The 20604-nt window shown below is 37.2% G+C and overlaps 1 protein-coding gene and 1 pseudogene across 4 annotated transcripts in view; both read right to left on the minus strand.

Moving 5' to 3' along the window:
• The window catches only part of DOCK4 (dedicator of cytokinesis 4), a 345383-nt gene that overhangs the window by 63821 nt on the left and 260958 nt on the right, over nucleotides 1–20604 (minus strand). For 3 of the 4 annotated variants that reach the window (XM_087723617.1, XM_087723614.1, XM_087723616.1), the window contains 6 exons: nucleotides 18127–18153; nucleotides 17873–17968; nucleotides 12537–12597; nucleotides 9296–9389; nucleotides 6804–6952; nucleotides 4492–4578 (listed from right to left, as the gene is read on the minus strand). In XM_087723617.1, coding sequence (XP_087579743.1) covers nucleotides 4492–4578; nucleotides 6804–6952; nucleotides 9296–9389; nucleotides 12537–12597; nucleotides 17873–17968; nucleotides 18127–18153 — 514 coding nt within the window. The remainder of the gene's footprint in view (nucleotides 1–4491; nucleotides 4579–6803; nucleotides 6953–9295; nucleotides 9390–12536; nucleotides 12598–17872; nucleotides 17969–18126; nucleotides 18154–20604) is intronic. The other variant, XM_087723615.1, reaches the window with a different exon arrangement.
• LOC148044143 (uncharacterized) lies at nucleotides 2068–3750 on the minus strand (annotated as a pseudogene).

The raw sequence follows: 20604 nt of genomic DNA on the forward strand, positions 1-20604 counted from the left end.
GTATTATTGCAGTTGAAGCTGAAGTAGTCATTGACCAGTAGGACATTGTAGTAGATAATTTTGTGTACTACACTTAAGTCCGACTGTAGGCGGCAGAGTTCTAGATTGTTCAAGACCAAAATACACTAGTGCTGTAGGGCAGTGATCCCCAACCCCCGGTCCGCGGACCGGTGCCGGGCCGTGGAGTACCTGGCACGGGCCGCGCAGCGGCCGGGGGCCATGATCGCTGCAGCAGCCGGGGGCCATGATCGCTGCAGTGGCCGGGGGCCATAGTTTCTTTCTGTATGCAAATTAGGGCTAACTGGCACAAGGGGTGTTACTGGACCGCTGGTGGCACTCTGACGTCACCAGCGGCCCACCGCCCCCCTGTGTCCAGCGCCGCCCTTCTCATTCCTTTTCAGCGCTTCAGCGCTGGCCGATTCCTGAAAAAAACCTAAGAGCGCCTGCGCAGCTATGTAGGGCTAGCGTAGACAGCGCTAGTAGCGTAGCCTTGCGTAGGCGCAGTTTGTGCTACGCTATCTACGCTAGCCATACTGAACTGCGCCTGCGCAAGGCTACGCTACTAGCGCTGGTCATCGACGCGCTCAGCGGGCCACGGTAAAATTATCAAAGGCTGACTGGTCCGCGGCGATAAAAAGGTTGGGGACCACTGCTGTAGGGTATTCTGTTGCAAGCAGAGGAGTGTAGTATTCTCGTGAAATATCTCTGGACTCTCTCAATTGTATTAATGTCCGATAAACAGTGCAGATTCCAAACAGATGAGCTGTATTCAAGAATTGGTCTAGAAAAGGTTTTGTATGCCCTAGTTAGCAATACAATATTACTAGAGGAGAAGCTTTGTAAAATTAGGTTAACAACTTTTAATGCCCTTTTGGCGATGCTGTTACAGTGAGCTCTAGTGCTTAAATCATTTGATATGAGTACTCCAAGGTCCTTGACAGAGTGAGGGTCATATACAAGGTAGTATCCACCTAGCTTGTATTTGGTGTTCTGATTTTTTTTTACCAATGTGTAGGACAGAGCATTTGTTGGTTGAGATTTGAAGTTGCCACTTTTCCCCCCATTCAGACACAAAGTCAAGGTCGCTTTGAAGGGCAACAGCATTGTGGATGGTGTTGAATAGTTTTACTTCATCAGCCAAGAGGACACAGTTGCTTATAAGATGATTGCAAAGGTCATTTATGTAGAGTATAAAGTGTGTGGGTCCTGGAATCCTGCCTTGGGGACGCCACTGTTAACTGGTCCAGGATTTGATAGGGCACTCCCTATTTTGACCATTTGTTGTCTGTTTGACAGGAACGCAGCAGTCCACTTATGAAGGGATCCAGAAATGCTGTAAGAGTTTAGTTTTAATTGTAGTTTATCGTGTAACACTGAACCAAAGGTTTTGCAGAAGTCAATGTAAATTGTGCCAATTGCTTTATCCTGATTGAGTTGAGTAGTCCATATGTTTTGGCAGTGTAGGAGTTGCAGATTGCAGGACAATTTTTTTCTGAAACCAAATTGTTTTTTAGAGAGTAGGTTGTTTGTCTCCAATTGTAGGGTAATGGATTGGTTAATGATTGATTCCATGACTTTGCACATGACACAACACAGTGAGATTGGTCTGTAATTTTCAACTAGGCTCGGGTCTCCTTTTTTGAAGATAGGGATGATGGTTGCTAAGAATCATAGGTTGAGTAGGGAGCTAGTTCTGAATGATATCTCATAGATTATGCTTAGGGGATCGGCTATGGCAGTGGAGACTGTTTAAGAAGTAGACACATAATCCATCGGGGCCAATAGATAGGGATGGATGTAGGTTAGCCTTTTCAATGTTATCTTCAGTAAAGTCGATATGTAGTAGATCATTGTAATTAGTTGTGGTATGGCTAGGAACTTTGGGCACGAGCCATTGCTGTTTACAAAGACTGAACTGAAGAATGTGTTCAAAAGGATGGCCTTAACAGCTTCATCGATACAGTCTTTCCCATTAGGTCCTTTTATGGGTGGGATGGTTCTTGAGTCTTTAAGTTTGGTGTTTACAAAATTATAGAAGGCGTGGATGTATTTTGTGTGTAGGAGGTTTTCCTCGTCTGCAGTAGTAATTGGTGCATTCTGCCTTTATCTGGCAGCATAAGGTATTGTATCACTTTTAAAGTTAGTTACATAGCTAGTTTTGTTTTTTCGCAAAAGTGATTTTTTTTGGGATTGAAGCTTCCTTATTGTTATGGGTAATTTGTTTTATTTGGGGGGGCATTACTAATTGTACATATAATTTAATGATTTTCAACTTTGAGCAAAATAGTGTTATAATGGTCTTCAGTAGTATTACAGTCAGTGAACAGAATGTGGCAATCAAGACATGATAGGTTGGCAGGTATGAGATTATAGTTGGCTTTTTTGAAATTATATTTTGGAGACCCATCCTTATGATCCTCTTTGTGAGGACATAAATTGAGACAAAAGTCAATCATGCTGTGGTCACTGCTTGAAAAGGGTTCTTGTATTTGTAGACCATAAATTGAGTTTAAACTGTTGCAGAAGATGAAGTCAAGGCAGTTGTTGAGTCTAGTGATGTTAGTTACTAATTGATCCAATCCCAGAGTAGTAACGGCATTGTACAGGATTGCATGTATGGGTTCAGATGTACATTCATTTAGGGTCCAATTTATAAGAAGTAGGTTGAAGTCACCAACGAAAATAAGAGGGTGTGAACAGGAGGCAGGAGTGAAGTTAGCTTCTTTGCATGAACGAGGTCATAATCAGGGGCTCTGTAGCATAGTAAGAAGCGAAATGTGGTATTTAAGGACAGTTCACAGACAATGGTCTCTGGAAGAGCAAGTTCCTGTGTAAGTTGAATCTTTTTTTTAGATTTAGGGACTTTTTATAGAAGATAGCAACTCCACTCCCTCTACGGATTTCACAATCTGACTGATAAACATGATAGTATTTTGTTGTGGAATGGCATATGGGAAGGATGCATTCAACTCACATTCAACCACGTCTCACCCTGCCAACAAAAATGTGTCAAGGCTATGGTTTTCCCAGTTGCAATGTATGGCTGTGAAAGTTGGACCACAAGAAAGGCTGAGCACCAAAGAATTGAGGCCTTTGAACTATGGTGCTGGAGAAAACTCCTGTGAGTCCCTTGAACTGCAAGGTGATCAAATCAATCAGTCCTAGAGGAGATCAACTGAAGATGAAACTCAAATACTTTGGCCACCTAATGAGAAGGAAAGACTCACTCAAGAAGAGCTTAATGCTGGGAAAGACTGTTGCAAGCAGAGGAGTGTAGTATTCTCATGAAATATCTCTGGAGAAGAAGAAGGGGATGACAAAGAATGAGGTGGCTGGATGGAATCACTGAAGCAGTAGGCATGAGCTTAAATGGACTCCAGAGAATGGTAGAGGCCAAGAAGGCCTGGAGGAATGCTGCCCATGGGGTCGTGATGGGTCAGACATGACTTCGCAACTAACAACAACAAACCAGAAAACACATTAGTCTGCCTTTTCTGGATTGTGTTTAGATGCAATGCCTGCAAAAAAAAAACCCCTCTCTTCTATTTTTGGCAAATGACATATGTGATGAGCAACTTTTTAATCAAAGTAGACTGATTTTGTGACTGTGGTCTAGACTTCAGATTTCCTGGCTCTACAGTCACTGGCTATCAGATTACTTGTGTACAAAGACAGGAGCCCAGTCAGTCACTGCTCAACTGCCTATAGATTGTATGGCAAAACCACCTTGCTTCTGAAGATGCCAGCCATATTTGTTGGGGAAACATCAGAAACTCTGTTATCTAGACCAGTGTTTTTCAACCACTGTGCCGCGGCACACTAGTGTGCCGTGACATAGTGTAAGGTGTGCCGTGGGAAAAACACTTTATATATAGTCAATATAGGCACAGAGTTAAATTTTTTTAACATTTTCTAATGGTGGTGTGCCTCGTGATTTTTTTCATGAAAAAAGTGTGCCTTTGCACAAAAAAGGTTGAAAAACACTGATCTAGACCATAGTTGCTAAATCTTGAAGCCCAACATTGCCCAATAGATATCTTCCATGAAAGCCTACATTCATTTAACCCTAGATTCACTTGAACAATCCTAGTTTGTTTATTCATTACATTTTTAAAACCACCCAATAGTTGAAACTCGTACAATAAATATTCATTGATACTATACTTTAAAACAAAAGTCACTGTTACACTTACATTCTTAGTTTTACCCACAAAAGATAAATAAAATTTGTATCTCTGTTTGATTATCAAGTATCTGATTCAGTTGGAACTGACAACCCAAAATTAACAAGGTAGGCATATTAGGCATCACACAGTATTTTTTGTCTTTATTAGGTTATTTATTGATTGTTGTCTTTGTCTACTTTTGCTTCAAGGGATGATCTTAAATTCAGGGCTGTCCTCACTCTGGGTAAAATGGTAGTTTAATTGTGAAAGGCTGTACTGTACTGTGTGAATAATGTTTATATTTTAAAAAAATCAATTTCATTACCCTCATCTTGCTGAGATTTCTGTAGTCATAATAGCTTTCATATTGCTCAGCAATCTTCCTGCATAAAATAATAGCATTTTCCCAGCACTGTAGACAAATAAGAAAGAGAAATTTTCACCAAAGAGAAGAATCTGAAGGTTTTTATCTGTCCCCAACAAATTTTCAAGTGTCTCCTGTTAGCAGTTCAATCTCTACCTTAACAATCACTAATAATATCCAAAAGGAAGAGAACAGCTCCTTATGAAAATTGTTAAAACATTAAATATAATTAAATTTCATTCACAGATGTTCAGAATAACTGACTTACCAGGTTCTTAGACTACCTCATTCATGCACTACTGAATACCATTGGCAAAACTGTACACATAGCCTTATTCAAATATTTGGTTTATGTAGCATAGAGGATAGTCAGAAGGTACCACTAATGCTGGTTTAAATCACTTTGCTCCTTGAAGCAGAGCTTATATATTGGCTTTCCTCCCTACTAGGGCCAAAATTTTAATACACTTTGCTCAGAGGTGGGTTCCTACTTATTTGGACTGGTTCGGTAGAATAGGTAGTAACTTGGCTGGACACAAGACTGTACCAGTTCTATCCTGAGCACCGCCGTCTTTATTTTCTGTTCTGCACATGCGCAGAACAATCTTCATTGAAAAAAATTTTCAGGCACCAAATTGGTAGTAATGCCAGCAGGAATCCACCCTTATTTTGCTTGATTAGTGCTTGCAACATGTTGTGTCAACTGTTTTATTTACATTAGGTTGATTAAAATATACACGTTTAAGCAGGGGAGCATAGACTAGGTCCATATGATCAATATTTCTCACAAGACCAAATTTACTGCAAAGGCATAGAGTAGTTCAATTCTCCTCTACAGATGGTTTTTTTAAGACATTCATTTTAAAACACCCCAAGCAGAGTTTAATGTAAAAAAAAAAAGTCTTATTTTTCTAAAGAGCATACTAACATTAAAGAGGAATTCATTAAAAAATTCACTTCTGCAGTACAAAGATTCTCAAGATCCATCTCCTTCTCAGTGTAACTGTTGGGAAGCATTTATATAAAACTGCACAATGATCCATGAACTGGGAACTGCTGACACAGAAGACTGAATGTTAGTAGGAAATGGGCAGGGAGAAGGGCGTATGACATCATTTGTACAATTATGTAGTTGAGCACGGGTGTCAAACTGGTGGCCCGCAGGCTGGATGTGTCACATGCAGGCCATGCCCAGCTCAGCTCCGCAAAGTCAAAAAAGTCATGATATGTCATGATATGTCTCATGACATGATTGAGTTTGACACAGTCATGTGGCGCAAGTCTGTAACTCATTTATTTGCAAAATGGTGTCATGTTGATATCATTGAGATTTCTACCAGATCCCTATGCATGGAAAACTATATATGAAACTGGTATTCATTTATCAGGTATTTGTAATAAAGGCTCTACTTCTCTATCTATGTCTTCCAGGTGAAGATGGAGGAAGGAAAACAAAGTCAAAGATATGGTTCCACAATTCTTTCTTATCCTTCACACTGAAAGAGGCCACTGCATAAATTTTATAAAACAAAACTAGATCCTAAGAAGAGGCTTTTAGTTACAAAAGTGGTAAGAATACCCACAGGGCTTTTCAAACAATCTTACTATTAATTGCTTGTATAAGACTGTTTAGTTTCCAAAGTAATTCCAAATAAAATTGCACATATTGGCATCAGTTTTGCTCATCAAGAAACAAAAAGCCCAAACCTCTTGCAGAAATAATGTGTGACTCCTTCTATCCCAATTCATCAGGGGCTTAGAATACAGCAGAAATTAAACAACCAATAGAAATATATTAACTGCATAATCAAAACCTCATATTTTAGCATTACAATTGAGCATGCAAAATTTTAGCTAAAATAATCAAATCTGAAATAGATTTGGTTTTTATTGATGTAGACCCTATCATTTTAAGAACATCATAGAATTTAAAAATAAACAATACAGCTCATAAATCAATACAACAGGGCACAGTAGGTACAAATGTTGGATCATAAGAGGAATCATTCTTGGTTTTTTTTTTAAAAAATTATCACAATTTGAACTATTGAACCTATATATACCTAGATATATATTAAATGAAATATGGGTATGGGGTACAGGTTGAAATTTCCCCTAAACAGCCAACTTCACATTTCATATGAGAATGTGCAATTTAATTTCCATATCAAATATACTGTACCTCAAATAATAGATGGCAAGCAATATTAATAATTAATTGTTCAAAAGAAGGCAGTAACAAATAAGAAAAATATCAGCCAAATCTTTCTTACTTTTCCCCTGTCAAAATTCTGGATGATTGTGAGATGAAGAAATTCTTTGCGTTGCCATTCTGTCTGCATAGGATAGCTTAGGAATTCCCGCAATGGTCTGTCTGACCATTCCAACAGTTCATCATACAGCAAGAGTGTATAGGCAGCCTCTATCAAGTTTACAAATAAACATGAAACAATTTTAATGTATCACAGTAACATACATACATACATACATACATACATACATACATACATACAACATATATATATATATATATATGTTGCATTTGTGCTGATAAATAAATGTGACATGTGTGACACATACATATATACATATACATATACATATACATATACATATACATATACATATACATATACATATACATATACATATACATATACATATACATATACATATACATATACATATACATATACATATACATATACATATACATATACATATACATATACATATACATATATATATATATATATATATATATATATATATATATGTATATTCCATAAATAATTTATATGTTACTAAATAATTTATTTCTTGATGTTAACGCTGCAATTGCATTTAGATGTCAGGATAAAGTAAAGAGAATGAAACAAGCTTTGCCTATTCATGTTTCTCTCCTTTTCTGCAGGAGACCAGATGCTTTTGCTTCTGATTGTATTTAACTGTTATTTAGTTAAATAAAAAACAATCACTAAACTATTATTAATCCTGGCCCTGGGTTATAGAAGGAGAGCAATTTCATTAATTGTTTTAAGACCGCTTGTTTCAGATAGACTACAGTTAAGCTTAGCCATATTTTGCAGAGCTTGAGTAATGGTCAATCAAAAATAGATACAAACATTCCTAAGGTATTACTCAAAATAGGGATAACAGGAAGAGAGAGGAAATGGATGAGGGAGATGGGCAGTTAAAAAGCTTGATAAATAAATAAATAAATAAATAAATAAATAAATAAATAAATAAATAAATAAATATATATATATAACACGTTAAATGCAGATGGAGGATAGTATAATGGAATATAGGCCAGAGTTGTATGAGTAAGGGCTCTTTCTCAGCAAGCAAAGAGACAAAGAAGCTTGGAATCATTGATATGCAGAAAGGTGAACTCCTCCTAGCATTACACAAGGTATATCTGGTAGTTATGCACATAGGTACTTCAGGGGTGGGTTCTGGCTGCTTTACTACCGGTTCACTCATGCATGCTAGTCACGTGCTGTGTGCGCATGTGCAGTTCAATTAAAATTGTTCTGCGTATGCACAGAACTTAAAAACAAGATGGCGGCGGTGACGGCAGTGACCGGGGAACAGTTTGGGGCGTGGCAGCCTGGGGCGCTGCAAGTTCCGGTGACCCAGGCTGCCATACCACTACCCAGTTCGGCTGAACCGGACCGCACCGGTAGGAATCCACCTCTGAAGTCCTTTAGTCTGTCAAGGTTTCTTTCTATAGGCAAGCAACAATAAGGAAACTATTCAGACCAACTAATGTCATTCTTGGTTCCCATGGGACTAACAGGTAGATGAATCCACCCCCCAAATTATTATTTTCTGAGATAGTTGAATGCTACATTCATATTTACATATTTATTTGCAGTAAGGATTCTTAAAAGTAATGTTATAGCCATCTTTTCCACACATTTACGCTTCTGGGATGGCACAACATGGCCTCCACAGTATAGGGAGGTCAAGGAGCCCAGCAAAGAACCAGAGATCAGGTTTGGGAAGAGGAGCTTGCCGCTCTACTCCTCAGCCTCTCTATGCAATAGCAGCCCTTTGGCCCCATCCAAGAAGTGGGTGCTATTTTTTAGCAACTGCTTCCAAAACTGGCACTCATTCTACAATAGTGCCACATGGCCTCTGTGTAAGAAGGTCTTACGGTAGAAAGGTTGCTTCTCGAAAGAGATCTATTGAAATGGTAAGTGATCAAGTTAGCTGGGGAGGTGCTGCAAGCACAGGCCTGGGCCAGAACAAGGACTTCTAAGGTTTTTCCCCCCTCTGATGCACCCACGATCTGCTTAACAACCACAATGTGGAGAAGAGGGATTGAGGTTATTAAGCAAGGCTATCACCATCATAACTTGCAACCATAATGGGCAGGCTACATTACAGTCATGTCAACATGTATCATAGTGATCAACAGCATGGATGTCAAACTGGTGGCCTGCAGGCCAGATGCGTCACATGCAGGCCACACCCACGTCAGCTCTGGGAAGGGAAAAAACATCACGAAATGTCATGTGATGGCAACATGATGCTGCGAGTTTGGCATCCATGGTCTACAATATCCACTGGTTGATCTTATCCAATCAAGTTTTTTTGGTACCTGAAGAATAAAATGTGCTTCTCCCACTTCCTGAGATTAATAATAGAATAATAGATTATAACCCATTTTTTCTAATAGCAGAGAAGATCTAGGTAATATACATTTAGAATATTTCCAGAAATGTTTTGTCAAGGTTATGTCAAAAAAAATATTTACCTGTAAAGTTTTGTGCTTTTAGGTGCAGATCATATAGTTTATGTATGTACCTAATGTACATCTCTTCTTTATTCAATTCTGTTTTATAGAAATTCTGGAACCGAAGCAAATTATTAAATACTATTACAAGAGATAATATAATTATATTCTACAAATCACTCAACTCAACTTTGCTGCTCTATCTCCTGAAAAGGATGTGACCTTAAGCAATTATTTTATATTTTAAAAATTAAATAAAAAAGGAATACATTGTATGACTGACATTATATACATAACATATTAAACTCAGAAAGTGAATAAAAATACATGTTTAAAAAATTTAGAAGTTTTATCTAAATCCTAATTGATAAATAGGCTACTTTCCTAATCTTAGCCATTACAACCTCACAACATACTCCCACAAACTAGAATCATGGTAATGATATTATCAGAGGTAGTGGAGCTGTTGTTTGTTTGTTTTTCTTCTTTGTATCAGCATTTTTAAAGTGTAGAAACGGGAACAGAATAGCTTAAGGAAGGAAGGAAAGAAAAAATCCTCTCTTTCAAAATCATGCCACTTAAATTCAGGAACAGAATGGCTGTTTGAATGAAGGGACAGATTGTCAGATGCCTCCCACTCCCTTGACCATCTTTTTAAAAGCAAAACCAATATTTAGGTTCCCAAAATGCGCCAAATGTAATATTCATGATTGGGAATTCAAGGGACTGAATGCTTTGTCCAGCGTTGTGACAATTTTACTGTAGTTCTGGACTAAAGCTAATGTTCCAGCTTTAAGCAAATTGAATGCTCTTGCAATAGACAACCTATATAGAATTTTTGGGAATTTATGTCAATTATTTGAATAACGAAGTGTATGTTACATGTAGGTGACATAGAAAGTTCAGCATATGATTATACCTACCAAAAGAACTTTTGTTGATCTTAAAAACAGGTATACCTTGTGTAGTGATGATGGATTTATTCCCATCTCTCTGCTAGATATAACTTTTATATTTGTCCTTTTATATTTGTCCTAGTAAGGAGATGGATTTTTCAAATAAGAATCATATTGTAACTAGGATGAACTCTCCTGCTTGTGGATTTTTCTAATTCCTTTGTTTGTTTTGCATTTTGGATTAGAAGCACATTTATAATTAATTCACAAATGCATGCACACCAACTAATAACTGAAATCTATGTTTGTTCTATCATCACTAAATGACTGCCTAACAATGATTTGCATATATGAATGAGGCATCACAGAAAAACATATTTCTAAACAAAGCGCTATCCATAACTAAATTAAAGCTTTGAGCATTATAGCATTACAGCCTTGACTCAATTTCTGTCCATTACAAATAAATAATAATAATGCTATTTTTAGACATGGAATTGTGCTAAAATTATATTTTTAAAACTCTTTTTGAATTAAGCGATATAAAGAAGGAAATTTAGAAATGTGATTATAAAAGTGGACCATAAGATTTAAAGTCAAATAGAATTGTGCATTGATATGTTATTTATCCCTGTGATCATTTCAAAGATACTATTCTGACTTTCCCATCTCTTCAGCCTGTAATATTTACAGAAAATCCACTTTCATGCAGGATCCCTGTGGGCCACAAGCATCGCTGCAATGTATCAAATATATTCTTGTTGATAGTCAAAAAAGACTACATTACATAATTTTAAGTAAAATAGAATTGCAGAAAAATACCGCAAGCTAAAGCTAGCACTTTTTCCTTTTAATCTCATGAGCTGAAATACTAGAATTGTCTTTCAAGGGGATAAACAGAATTGTAAGTCGTGCCTATGTTCCTTCATCAGGAAAATCTAATCAAAGGTATCTGACGTTGAAGGTAAAGTATTTACCAAATACTGAGTCCATATTGAAAAGAATAATGAAAGAAAACAGCAATTGGAGTCCATGCCTTACATGAAAAAATACCCTGCAATTAAAATGTCACCAAGGATTCAGACTCTGGCAAGCTCTTGCTATTGACAACTATTTGGCACTTGAAATAAATGGCACAAATTTGGATGTTTCTAGCTTCTCCTTTTTTTTCTTTTTTCTTTTAATGAACAAAGGCATTCCAGTTTAGCCACAGCATTTATGGGCCTCCAGCAACCGAATAGCTTTTAGCATAGGTTGTTCACATCGGCAAACATTGCTAGAATAATAGATATTTTATATACTTAGATGAGGTTTGTTACAATATAAAAATCTTTCTCATATCTAGTTCAAATAAGGACAACTGATTTCAATTGGACTTAGTTCTATGTAAATTTCTATATTACAGATTTATAAGTTTTTAAATATTCGTTAGTTTCCAAGCTAAAGTTGGCTGATTTTACAGCAAGACCTCTTCTCCTAAATGCCATTTACCCTGGCCTGATACCTCTCATTATGATACAATATGACAATTGAAAATCCCATGTACTTGAATAATCTAAAACTTTTATTGTTTCACTATTTGCATGTCGGCAGGTATATAAAATATAATACTTTAACTTCTTGAACTTGACATTATTTATTCTTAAGATTGTTTTTGTGTATGTTTAATATAGTATCCTATCCTATAAACTTTACATTTGGTGGTAGAACCCAGCAAAGCATAAAATCGAACAAAATATTCATCCAGACCACAAACATTCCATCAAACATTATCAACTTCAGGCCCAACAGTGATTTAAAATAATCTACGTGGAATGAAATATAGTACTGGTACATTACATTTAATTTAATTTAATTATCTAAGTAAATTGAATTTAGTAAATAAGAAGTGTCTCAGTAACAGTATAACTGACGTATTAAGGGAAAGTGGGATATAGCAGTTAGGACTGAAGTAGAACTAGGATTTGATTGAGAAAAGCAGGTTCAGATCCCAGCAGGGCCATGAAGCTCTCTGAAAATCATTAAGTTTGGCTGATAGAATAATATCTGTTCTCATTTCCGTCCTTTAGAAAATTCTAGTAGAATATACTAAACTCTCACATATCTCTTTATTCCTGGATTTGCACTCCCCCCCCACATACTTCCAAAAACGTTGACTAGGTAACCATCAATATATATTCAATGTAGCATAAATATTTTATTCTTTTAAAATAGGCTTTGAATTCACTGCTGTACATTACTCATGCAATAGAATTTGCACTTTTAATCTGTCTGAAAAGCAGGCTATTAAAGAATATGCTTCTCAACTAAGCTTTGACATCTTTAATATGGAATAGCAAGATATTCAGAATCAAAGAGATACATACCAACAAGCTGACAGTACATCCAATCTTTTTGCCATCCACTTCTCCCATTTTCATGCAGTCTCTGGACAAAGGAAAAAAACATTTGAAGGAAATATTATGCAGAAAATCTATTTATGCACCTCAGATTAAATAATCTATCAAGATAACTTTTATTAAGAGATTCATACACACTACAGAGAGAATAGAATAGAATAGAATTCTTTATTGGCCAAATGGAATTGGACACACAAGGAATTTGTATTTAGTGCATATGCTCTAAGGGTACATAAAAAGACAAGATACATTCATCAAGAATCATAAGATACAGCACTTAATGATAGTCATAGGATACAAAAAAGCAATCAGGAAATGACAAGTATATTCAAATATATATTCATACCATAAAATGCAAAATGAATTTAAAAACTAAAGGAATATGTAGCTGCATTGTTTCATCATGCATTCTTTCCTTATTTATTCCAACTTTCATTCTCTCCCTTTCTTTTACTATTTTCTTGTCAATTTGTACACTGTACATTGATATCAAAGCAGTAATGTTTAGTGCCATTTTATATAAAGCAATCTATACAAGGAGAACATTTATCATCTTCTACAATTAAAGAACTGTTGGCCACAAAGTAATAAACATATTAAAAATAGTTTAATATAATAGCAATCAAATCAAGATAGGTCCAATGTTCCCTCTAATTTTTTTTCAGTGTGTGCAGAAAAGTCTAGTGTTTGAGTGGCACATTTTCATGCCTGAGCACCTGGATTTTTTTTAACCATAATTGCCATCAGAGCAGATGTTGGGGACGGGGGCAAGGAGGGAAAGGGTCCCCTCCCTCTCCCTCAGACCCCCAGGAAGGAAGGAAGGAAGAGAAGGAAGGAAGGGAGAGGGAAAAGAAAGGAAATGGGAAAGAAGAAAAGGAAAGGAAAAGAGAAAGAAAGGAAAAAGGAAAGGAAAAAGGAAAGGAAAAAGGAAAGGAAAAAGGAAAGGAAAAAGGAAAAGAAGGAAAGGAAATAGGAAAGGAAATGGGAAAGAAGGAAAGGATGAAGAAGGGAGGGAAAGGGCAGGGAAGGGAAAAGAAAAAAGAAAGGAAAAGGAAATAAGGAAAGGAAAGGAAAAGAGAAAGGAAAGGAAAAGAGAAAGGAAAGGAAGGAAAGGAAAAAGGAAAGGAAATGGGAAAGAAGGAAAGGAAAAGAGAAAGGAAAAGAGAAAGAAAATGGAAAAGATGGAAAGGAGAAAGGAAAGGAAATTGAAAAGAAGGAAAAGAAAGGAAAAGAGAAAGGAAAGGAAAAAGGAAAGTAAGAAAATGGAAAAGAAGGAAAGGAAAAAGGAAAGTAAGAAAATGAAAAAGAAGGAAAGGAGAAAGGAAAGGAAAGGAGAAAGGGAAAGGGAAAGGGAAAGGAAGATAGAAGGACAGAAAGGGAAAGGAAAGAGTGGAATGGATTGGTACTGCTCAAAAATCAAGTCTCAAGATCCCGTGGACCCCTTTGGCTCAGGCAGTCCAACTCCATGCTGCTTCCCTCTCTCTGCAAAGCGAAGGGATCGCAGAAAGACTGCCAAACCCAGAATGTGGCTTCAGATGATGCAATGCCTGAGAAACCCCGGATGTGCAGAGAAACGCAGGCTACAACCAGCGAATCGCGTTTTCCCAGGAACCGACAAAGCCCCAGAGGATCAATGGAAATTCTCCCTTCTGCAGCATCATCAGTCTCCAGGCAGTCTTCCTTGATTTCACCAATCACCAGATGGAGGAGAGAGTTCGGTGAGAGAAGGGAGGGAGAGGGGATATTTTCAGTCATATTTTAAGACATTAAAAAACACTGCACAGCAGTTTGAAACTTCTGTGTGGTGTTTTCTTGTTACATGCGCGGCTGTACGGCCCGCACAGCCACGCAGCCGCACAGCTTAGGGGGAACATTGGATAGGTCCCTTCATCTATGCATTGACTATCATAGGCTAAACACTGTTTGTGTTGAAAACATCTAACCACTGCTGATGAAAGATATTCTAGCCCATTTGGCCAAGGGCAGGATTTTTACCAAGCTTAACTTGTGGGACATTAATTACTGATCAAGGAAGGCAATGAGGGAAAAACAGCTTTTAATTACCGCTTGGGTAATGTTTCCATTTCCTAGTCCTCCCCTTTGGATTGCAGGATGCCCCTGCTGTATTTATACAGGTGATAAACAAAGTGCTGCATGAGCACCTGTACAAAGAGGTTTTGGTCTAAATCAGGAATGTCAAACTCAAGGCTCGAGGACCGGATTTGGCCCGCAGGGTGATTAGATCTGGCCCCTGGGGCTGCCCTGGAAATAGCAAATGACTGGCCCACGGAGCCCCTGCCAGCAAAAACAGAGCTTGGGAGGGCTGCGAACTGGCCATGCTCACACTGGCCATGCCCACCTGGCCTGAGGTCAAACACAACCCTAATGCGGCCCTCAATGAAATTAAGTTTGATACCTCTGTTCTAAATGAATGGCATATTAATCCATACCGAATCTATGGCAGAGCATATAAAATTAGTCAGGGTGGTGATCAAAAAGCTCCAAGCAGCCCAATTGTATGCCAAACTGTCTAAATGAGAATTCCATCAAAGTAGAATTGATTATCTGGGGTTTCGCATTTCCCATGAAGGAATAGAAATGGACCCTCAGCAACCACAAAGCTTCCTGGGAAACTTTTGCCATCAATCCATCCCATCATTTTCCCAGACAGCTCTCCCCATCACCAATCTACTAAAGGCAAAAGGGAAGGGGAACCCCAAGCCTAGCCAGTTGCTGAAATGGACAATGGAATGCCAAGCAGCCTTTGAAAACCTCAAGTACTTGTTCACAGCAGAACCGGTGCTGAAACACCCAGACACCAATGACCCCTGTCATTCAAGCAGATGCTAGTGATGTGGCAGTGGGGGCAATGCTCCTGGAGAAAAAGGAGCAGGGGGTTCTGCAGACCTGTGCCTATACCTCCCAAAAGCTTATCAAAACTGAACATAGGTTGGTGGTTTGGGGAAAGAAATGTATGCAGTGCGCTGGATGCTCTTAACCTGGAGGTACTCCTTGGAAAGGGGAAAAATCTTTTTTGAGAAATGGACTGACCATAAAAACCTAGAAGCCTTAAAGACCACTGCAAATTGTCATCCAAGCAAGTCTGCTGGGCTCAGTACTTTAACTGATTCAATGTCATACTGCAATATCTCCCGGGGTTGGGGGTGGAGAGAACTTCATAACAGATGCCCTATTCGAAGCTGGAGGTAATTAGACCAGTTATCCCATTCCGGCAATTAGCGGTTCCAGTCACCGCCAGAGGGCAAGCTAAGCTAAAAGTCCAGGTAGCCGAGGACCTAAGGGATGCCCTGAAAAGGGCACTAGCGAAGGACAAGTGGTTCCAAAGCCATAAGGACAAATGTATGCGCAGGATAGCTTAGCTTGGGTGGGAACTAAATTATACATTCCTGAAAGTCAGTTATTATTGGTTCTACAGAAAAGCCATGATTCAAAAATAGTGGGACATTTAGGCTTTTCAAAATCTTGCACTTGGTTAAGCACCAGTTTTGGTGGTTGTCACTAAAGAAGGACATAGAAGGTTATGTAGCTAGTGGCCCTATTTGTGCCTCTGCCAAAAGGCAGCAAGGAAAAATGCCAGGATTTCTCCAGCCGATGCTACAGCCACCTACCAGGCTGGGATGAGGGGAAACATCTGTAACTTTTTCATGCAGGAAATTTAGTTTGAGCCTGACTTTACTGCAGCCAGCAGCTTTTAGTAAAAGAACTATCACTTCAATAAAATGGAGTCTAGGGTCTTTCTTTCCTAAGAGATCTGACTTGAGGCAGTCTGACAGTCTGACAGTCAGAATCTCTGTGCTTAGAACACTAACAGAGCCAGAGTATGGCATGTACATTGTTGCCAAATGACATAGCCTAGCAATAAAGATACTGAATTAGTAAATTTCAGATTTGGATCTTGCCTCTGCCATGAAGTTGATCATCAGGAAATCATCTATTCAGCATCACTACCCACATTTACAATAGGAATATTTTTGTGACATATTGCATAGTTTTTTTAAAAAATTATAGCCCATTATAATACTAACATCACTGGTAATGGCAAATTAAATTCCTTATCTGTTGTTAAATGTAGACCTTTCAATGATGCCCAATAACAATTTGGAATCTCTTTTAAAAGATTATTAGTAGCAATGAAGCACAGCTCGCAACAGAAGAAGATAAGAACTTTTAAGTAAGAACATAAAATTATTCCTGTTATTAAGATTCAGATTCATTCCCATTAGTTGCATGAAAACATGAAATTCAGTGCCCTTGCGAGAACAAATGGAAGCCAATAGCTTTTAGAGGTTAGCAAAGATCTTCTGCTATGTCCAGAATTTAGAGCAATCTTCTTACATGGTGTCTTTATATATGTGGTACAATGGCTTGTTCTGTTACTCATTTTAGAAAGCATAGTTCAGGGTAACTGGAGAGCATCAGGCAGGTAAAGAGTCTAAGATGATTCATTTTCTATTTATAGTCCTGCCAGTTGTAGAACCTCATACAGCAAAAATAAAGACAACATTGAATGCTTTCTTTTTATAATAAAGAAGCCATCTGACATTGAATTCATTCTTGACATAGTATAGCAAAGACAATCAAGGACAGGGGAAAACCATTTCCTTGTATAAGGTAAAAGAGAGAATATCACCTCATTCCCACTCCCTGCCAATTTCATGTTAATAGGCACTGTATCTAATGCCAATCAATTTATTTTGTCATCATAGGCAGAACACTGCACAGGCATTCTTCCCCTAACACTAAAATATAATAATAATATATTAAATCACAATTTTTCTGCCCTTTCATGAGACCCCAAATGAGGTACCTATGATTTTAATGGTACTAAAAGCACATCTAGCTTTGATTGAAATGCAACCAGTATCAAACTCATCTACAGATTTTTCATTAGTATAAAGCGTCTAATTAGAACTGGCTATACATTATGAATAATTATATTCCATAAATATTTCCTGAATATGCCACCCCAAAATTGGGGGAAATGGAAGAAATTTCTGGGCACAGTAAGATTGCATGTCATTCTGATTCTGTTAGAAATTTTCTCTGTGACATGCAAGGTTTCAATAGATAAGGAGTCTAAGAGGTGAGGCACTGTTGAAATATAAGTTCATCTTTTGCATATTACATGTAGGATGACCTTTGTGACTACATTTTGTAATGTACAAAATCTAACAACTCAATGATTGATATATGTCTGTTTATATTCTTCCCAAAATGATTCATTTCGGAAGAATGCAGACAATACTATATTTCTTACTGTAAAGCATGCATCCATTGCTCACCTGTAGTCCAGCAGCCTTTCCATAAGACGGGTTACAGTGGCGATTAATGAAACACCACTTTCTCTCCATGTTTCACGTTCAATTTTCTTCAGCAGGCTAGAAGGAATGAACCCAGGGCAAAATATCAGCATTTATTTTTACCAGTCTCCATAACAACCAATTTATACTCAAAGGTACCTAAAATGTCTTAGCAATATCTGTTCATTTTAATATCTGTTATTTTATACAAAACACAACTGCAAATATTGTCTTACCTGGGATAAGGACCAAAAAGTGGAATTCTACTCCAGGAAGCATTGACAAGGTAAATTGATTTTTTAAGGTTAGCCAACTCCAACTCAACATAAACAGAAATATGTTTATACTTATGTGTGTGCCTATATATGTGTTTGCATGCAAGTGTGCATATACAGACTCACACATAGAGAAAAATACCCAAATATCTATCTATCTATCTATCTATCTATCTATCTATCTATCTATCTATCTATCTATCTATCTATCTATCTATCTATCTATCTATCTATCTATCTATCCATCCATCCATCCATCCATCCATCCATCCATCCATCCATCCATCTATCCATCCAGCTATCATTTGCAGAGAAAGAGAGAGGAAGAGATTATACTCAAAAGAGTCAGGATTTTATTATATACCAATCTGCTGTACTTCACTAAACTTGCATTTTGGCATCAAGAGAAAAATGGGGAAAAAATTACCTAGAAGACAGCATTTTCCATCTCACTGCTCCTGTTCGGTGAGATTTCAAATCTTCTCAATGTAAGATACCCCCCCCCCCATATTTCAACCAACAGTAGTTCTGCACCCACTCAATTTACTGCATTGTAACTGCCACAGGAAAAGGCTTTTCCTGGGATTTTAAAAAAATATACTTCCTTTATGCATATTAATTTCCTTTATTTAACCATTAAATAATTTACAAGTTCTTGGTTATATACAGTACATTATCCCAATTTCCTTATTTTCCTGTTCTCCAGAACAAAGAATAAATACAAATGTCAGTAGAGCCATCACCAATACACACATGTTTATTCAATAATTAAATAATAGATATGAGAATACTCTTTCCCCAAATGTTTATACCCAAATCCATATGCATGCATGTTTTACCTACTGTACAGCTTGAGATAAATATGTTCTGCATATATCTTCTTGATTATTGCTTTCCATATTACAAGATAGAGCCCTGAATTTTTAAATTATCAGACAAAACATGTTTTAAGCATGAAACAGGGTCATTGACTCAATCAGCTACACTTTTTGAAATTATGTGGAAAAGCTTTAAAATATTATACTAATAGGTGTTATGTTTTATACAAAAGAAATTCTAGGATACTAGATCAGGGAGAAATGTTAATTGTCATGCTCATCTCAAGTTATATAGCTAATAAAAAGAAAAATTGTCCAACTTTCAGTTCAACTATTATAAGGCTTATATTTCTCCAGGCAAAAATTCCAGACTCATTTGCAGGGTATAGTAAGAAACTCCTCCCCCCACTCCGAATAAACATCGAAGCATGTGTAGCAATGGATAAATGTCTATAGCAAAGTAGCATGGCATGGCAAACTAGTAGAAATAAAGTATTATTTTCTTCAGGTCAAAATGGTAATAGATAACAAGAGACATTATGGAACTAACAACACATAAGTGCTACTCATACAAACTAAATTATTGCAAGTGGAATCATACAAAGTTCACCAATGCATAAAAAGTGAGCTATATGTAACAATTTCTACATGTGCAATATAACTTCCATTACCATATGCTAATATGCTGTGGTATATTACAGTATATACTATCCAGAAGCTGCTAAATAGCTTTCAGATGATCCAAAGCTATCTTGGGTTTTGTTGAACTTAACTCTGACGTGCCAGCAACTGGAAACCTAGTTTAATTCTAATCCAGTAAATACCAAAAGTCTGTTCCTGTGAATGAATTTCACAGTTACCAGTATATGTTAAATAAAGGAGTGAAAATATTTAGGTGCTGAGGAGTGGACTTATTGTTTCCCTTCCTGTAGCTAGACAAGTAGGTCTGTTTTCTGGAAGAAAGGACTTAAAGACTACACAATGACAGAATTCCAAGATTTGTTTAAAGAATGAAGTAGGACTATTGGAAGTTACTTCATATTTTATATTTCAGATTATTTTCCAAGCCCCTGTTTCTTTGAAGCTTGAGCTATTGAGTAATTTTCCAGGTCCAGGAGCACATTTAGACTATTGAGATTATGTCATAGGTTCTTCCATGAGATTGTTATGGCGCATAGCTTAAACATGAAAGAAAGCTGTAAATTTATTCTTTTCATAATACTACATACATCATCCTCTGGTCTCAATTCTCTTTACAAGCCCTAATTATCTTTTTCTTCTTTATCTTAGCAAGTTGACACTCCATCCATTATCTTTATTTAAAAAAAATGCCTGAGATTATCTTCAATAGCAATAGCACTTAGACATATATAACTTCATAGTGCTTTACAGCACTGTCTAACCAGTTTACAGTATCAGCATATTGATCGTTTTACCGACCTTGGAAGGGTGGAAGGCTAAGTCAACCTTGAGCTGTCAAGATCGAACTCCTGGCAGCAGGCAAGAGCCTGCAATACTGCATTCTAATCACTGTACCTCTATGGCTCTAGATATTATGCCTTGTTTTGTAGTATGCCTTCTTTTCTTTAAAGATTATTTTTTTTTAAAAAACTGGGGAATG

Source organism: Thamnophis sirtalis, unplaced genomic scaffold, assembly GCF_051295495.1.
Source record: "Thamnophis sirtalis isolate CommonGarterSnake01/CBP01778 unplaced genomic scaffold, rThaSir2_p1.2 scaffold_9, whole genome shotgun sequence".
Taxonomy (NCBI): domain Eukaryota; kingdom Metazoa; phylum Chordata; class Lepidosauria; order Squamata; family Natricidae; genus Thamnophis; species Thamnophis sirtalis.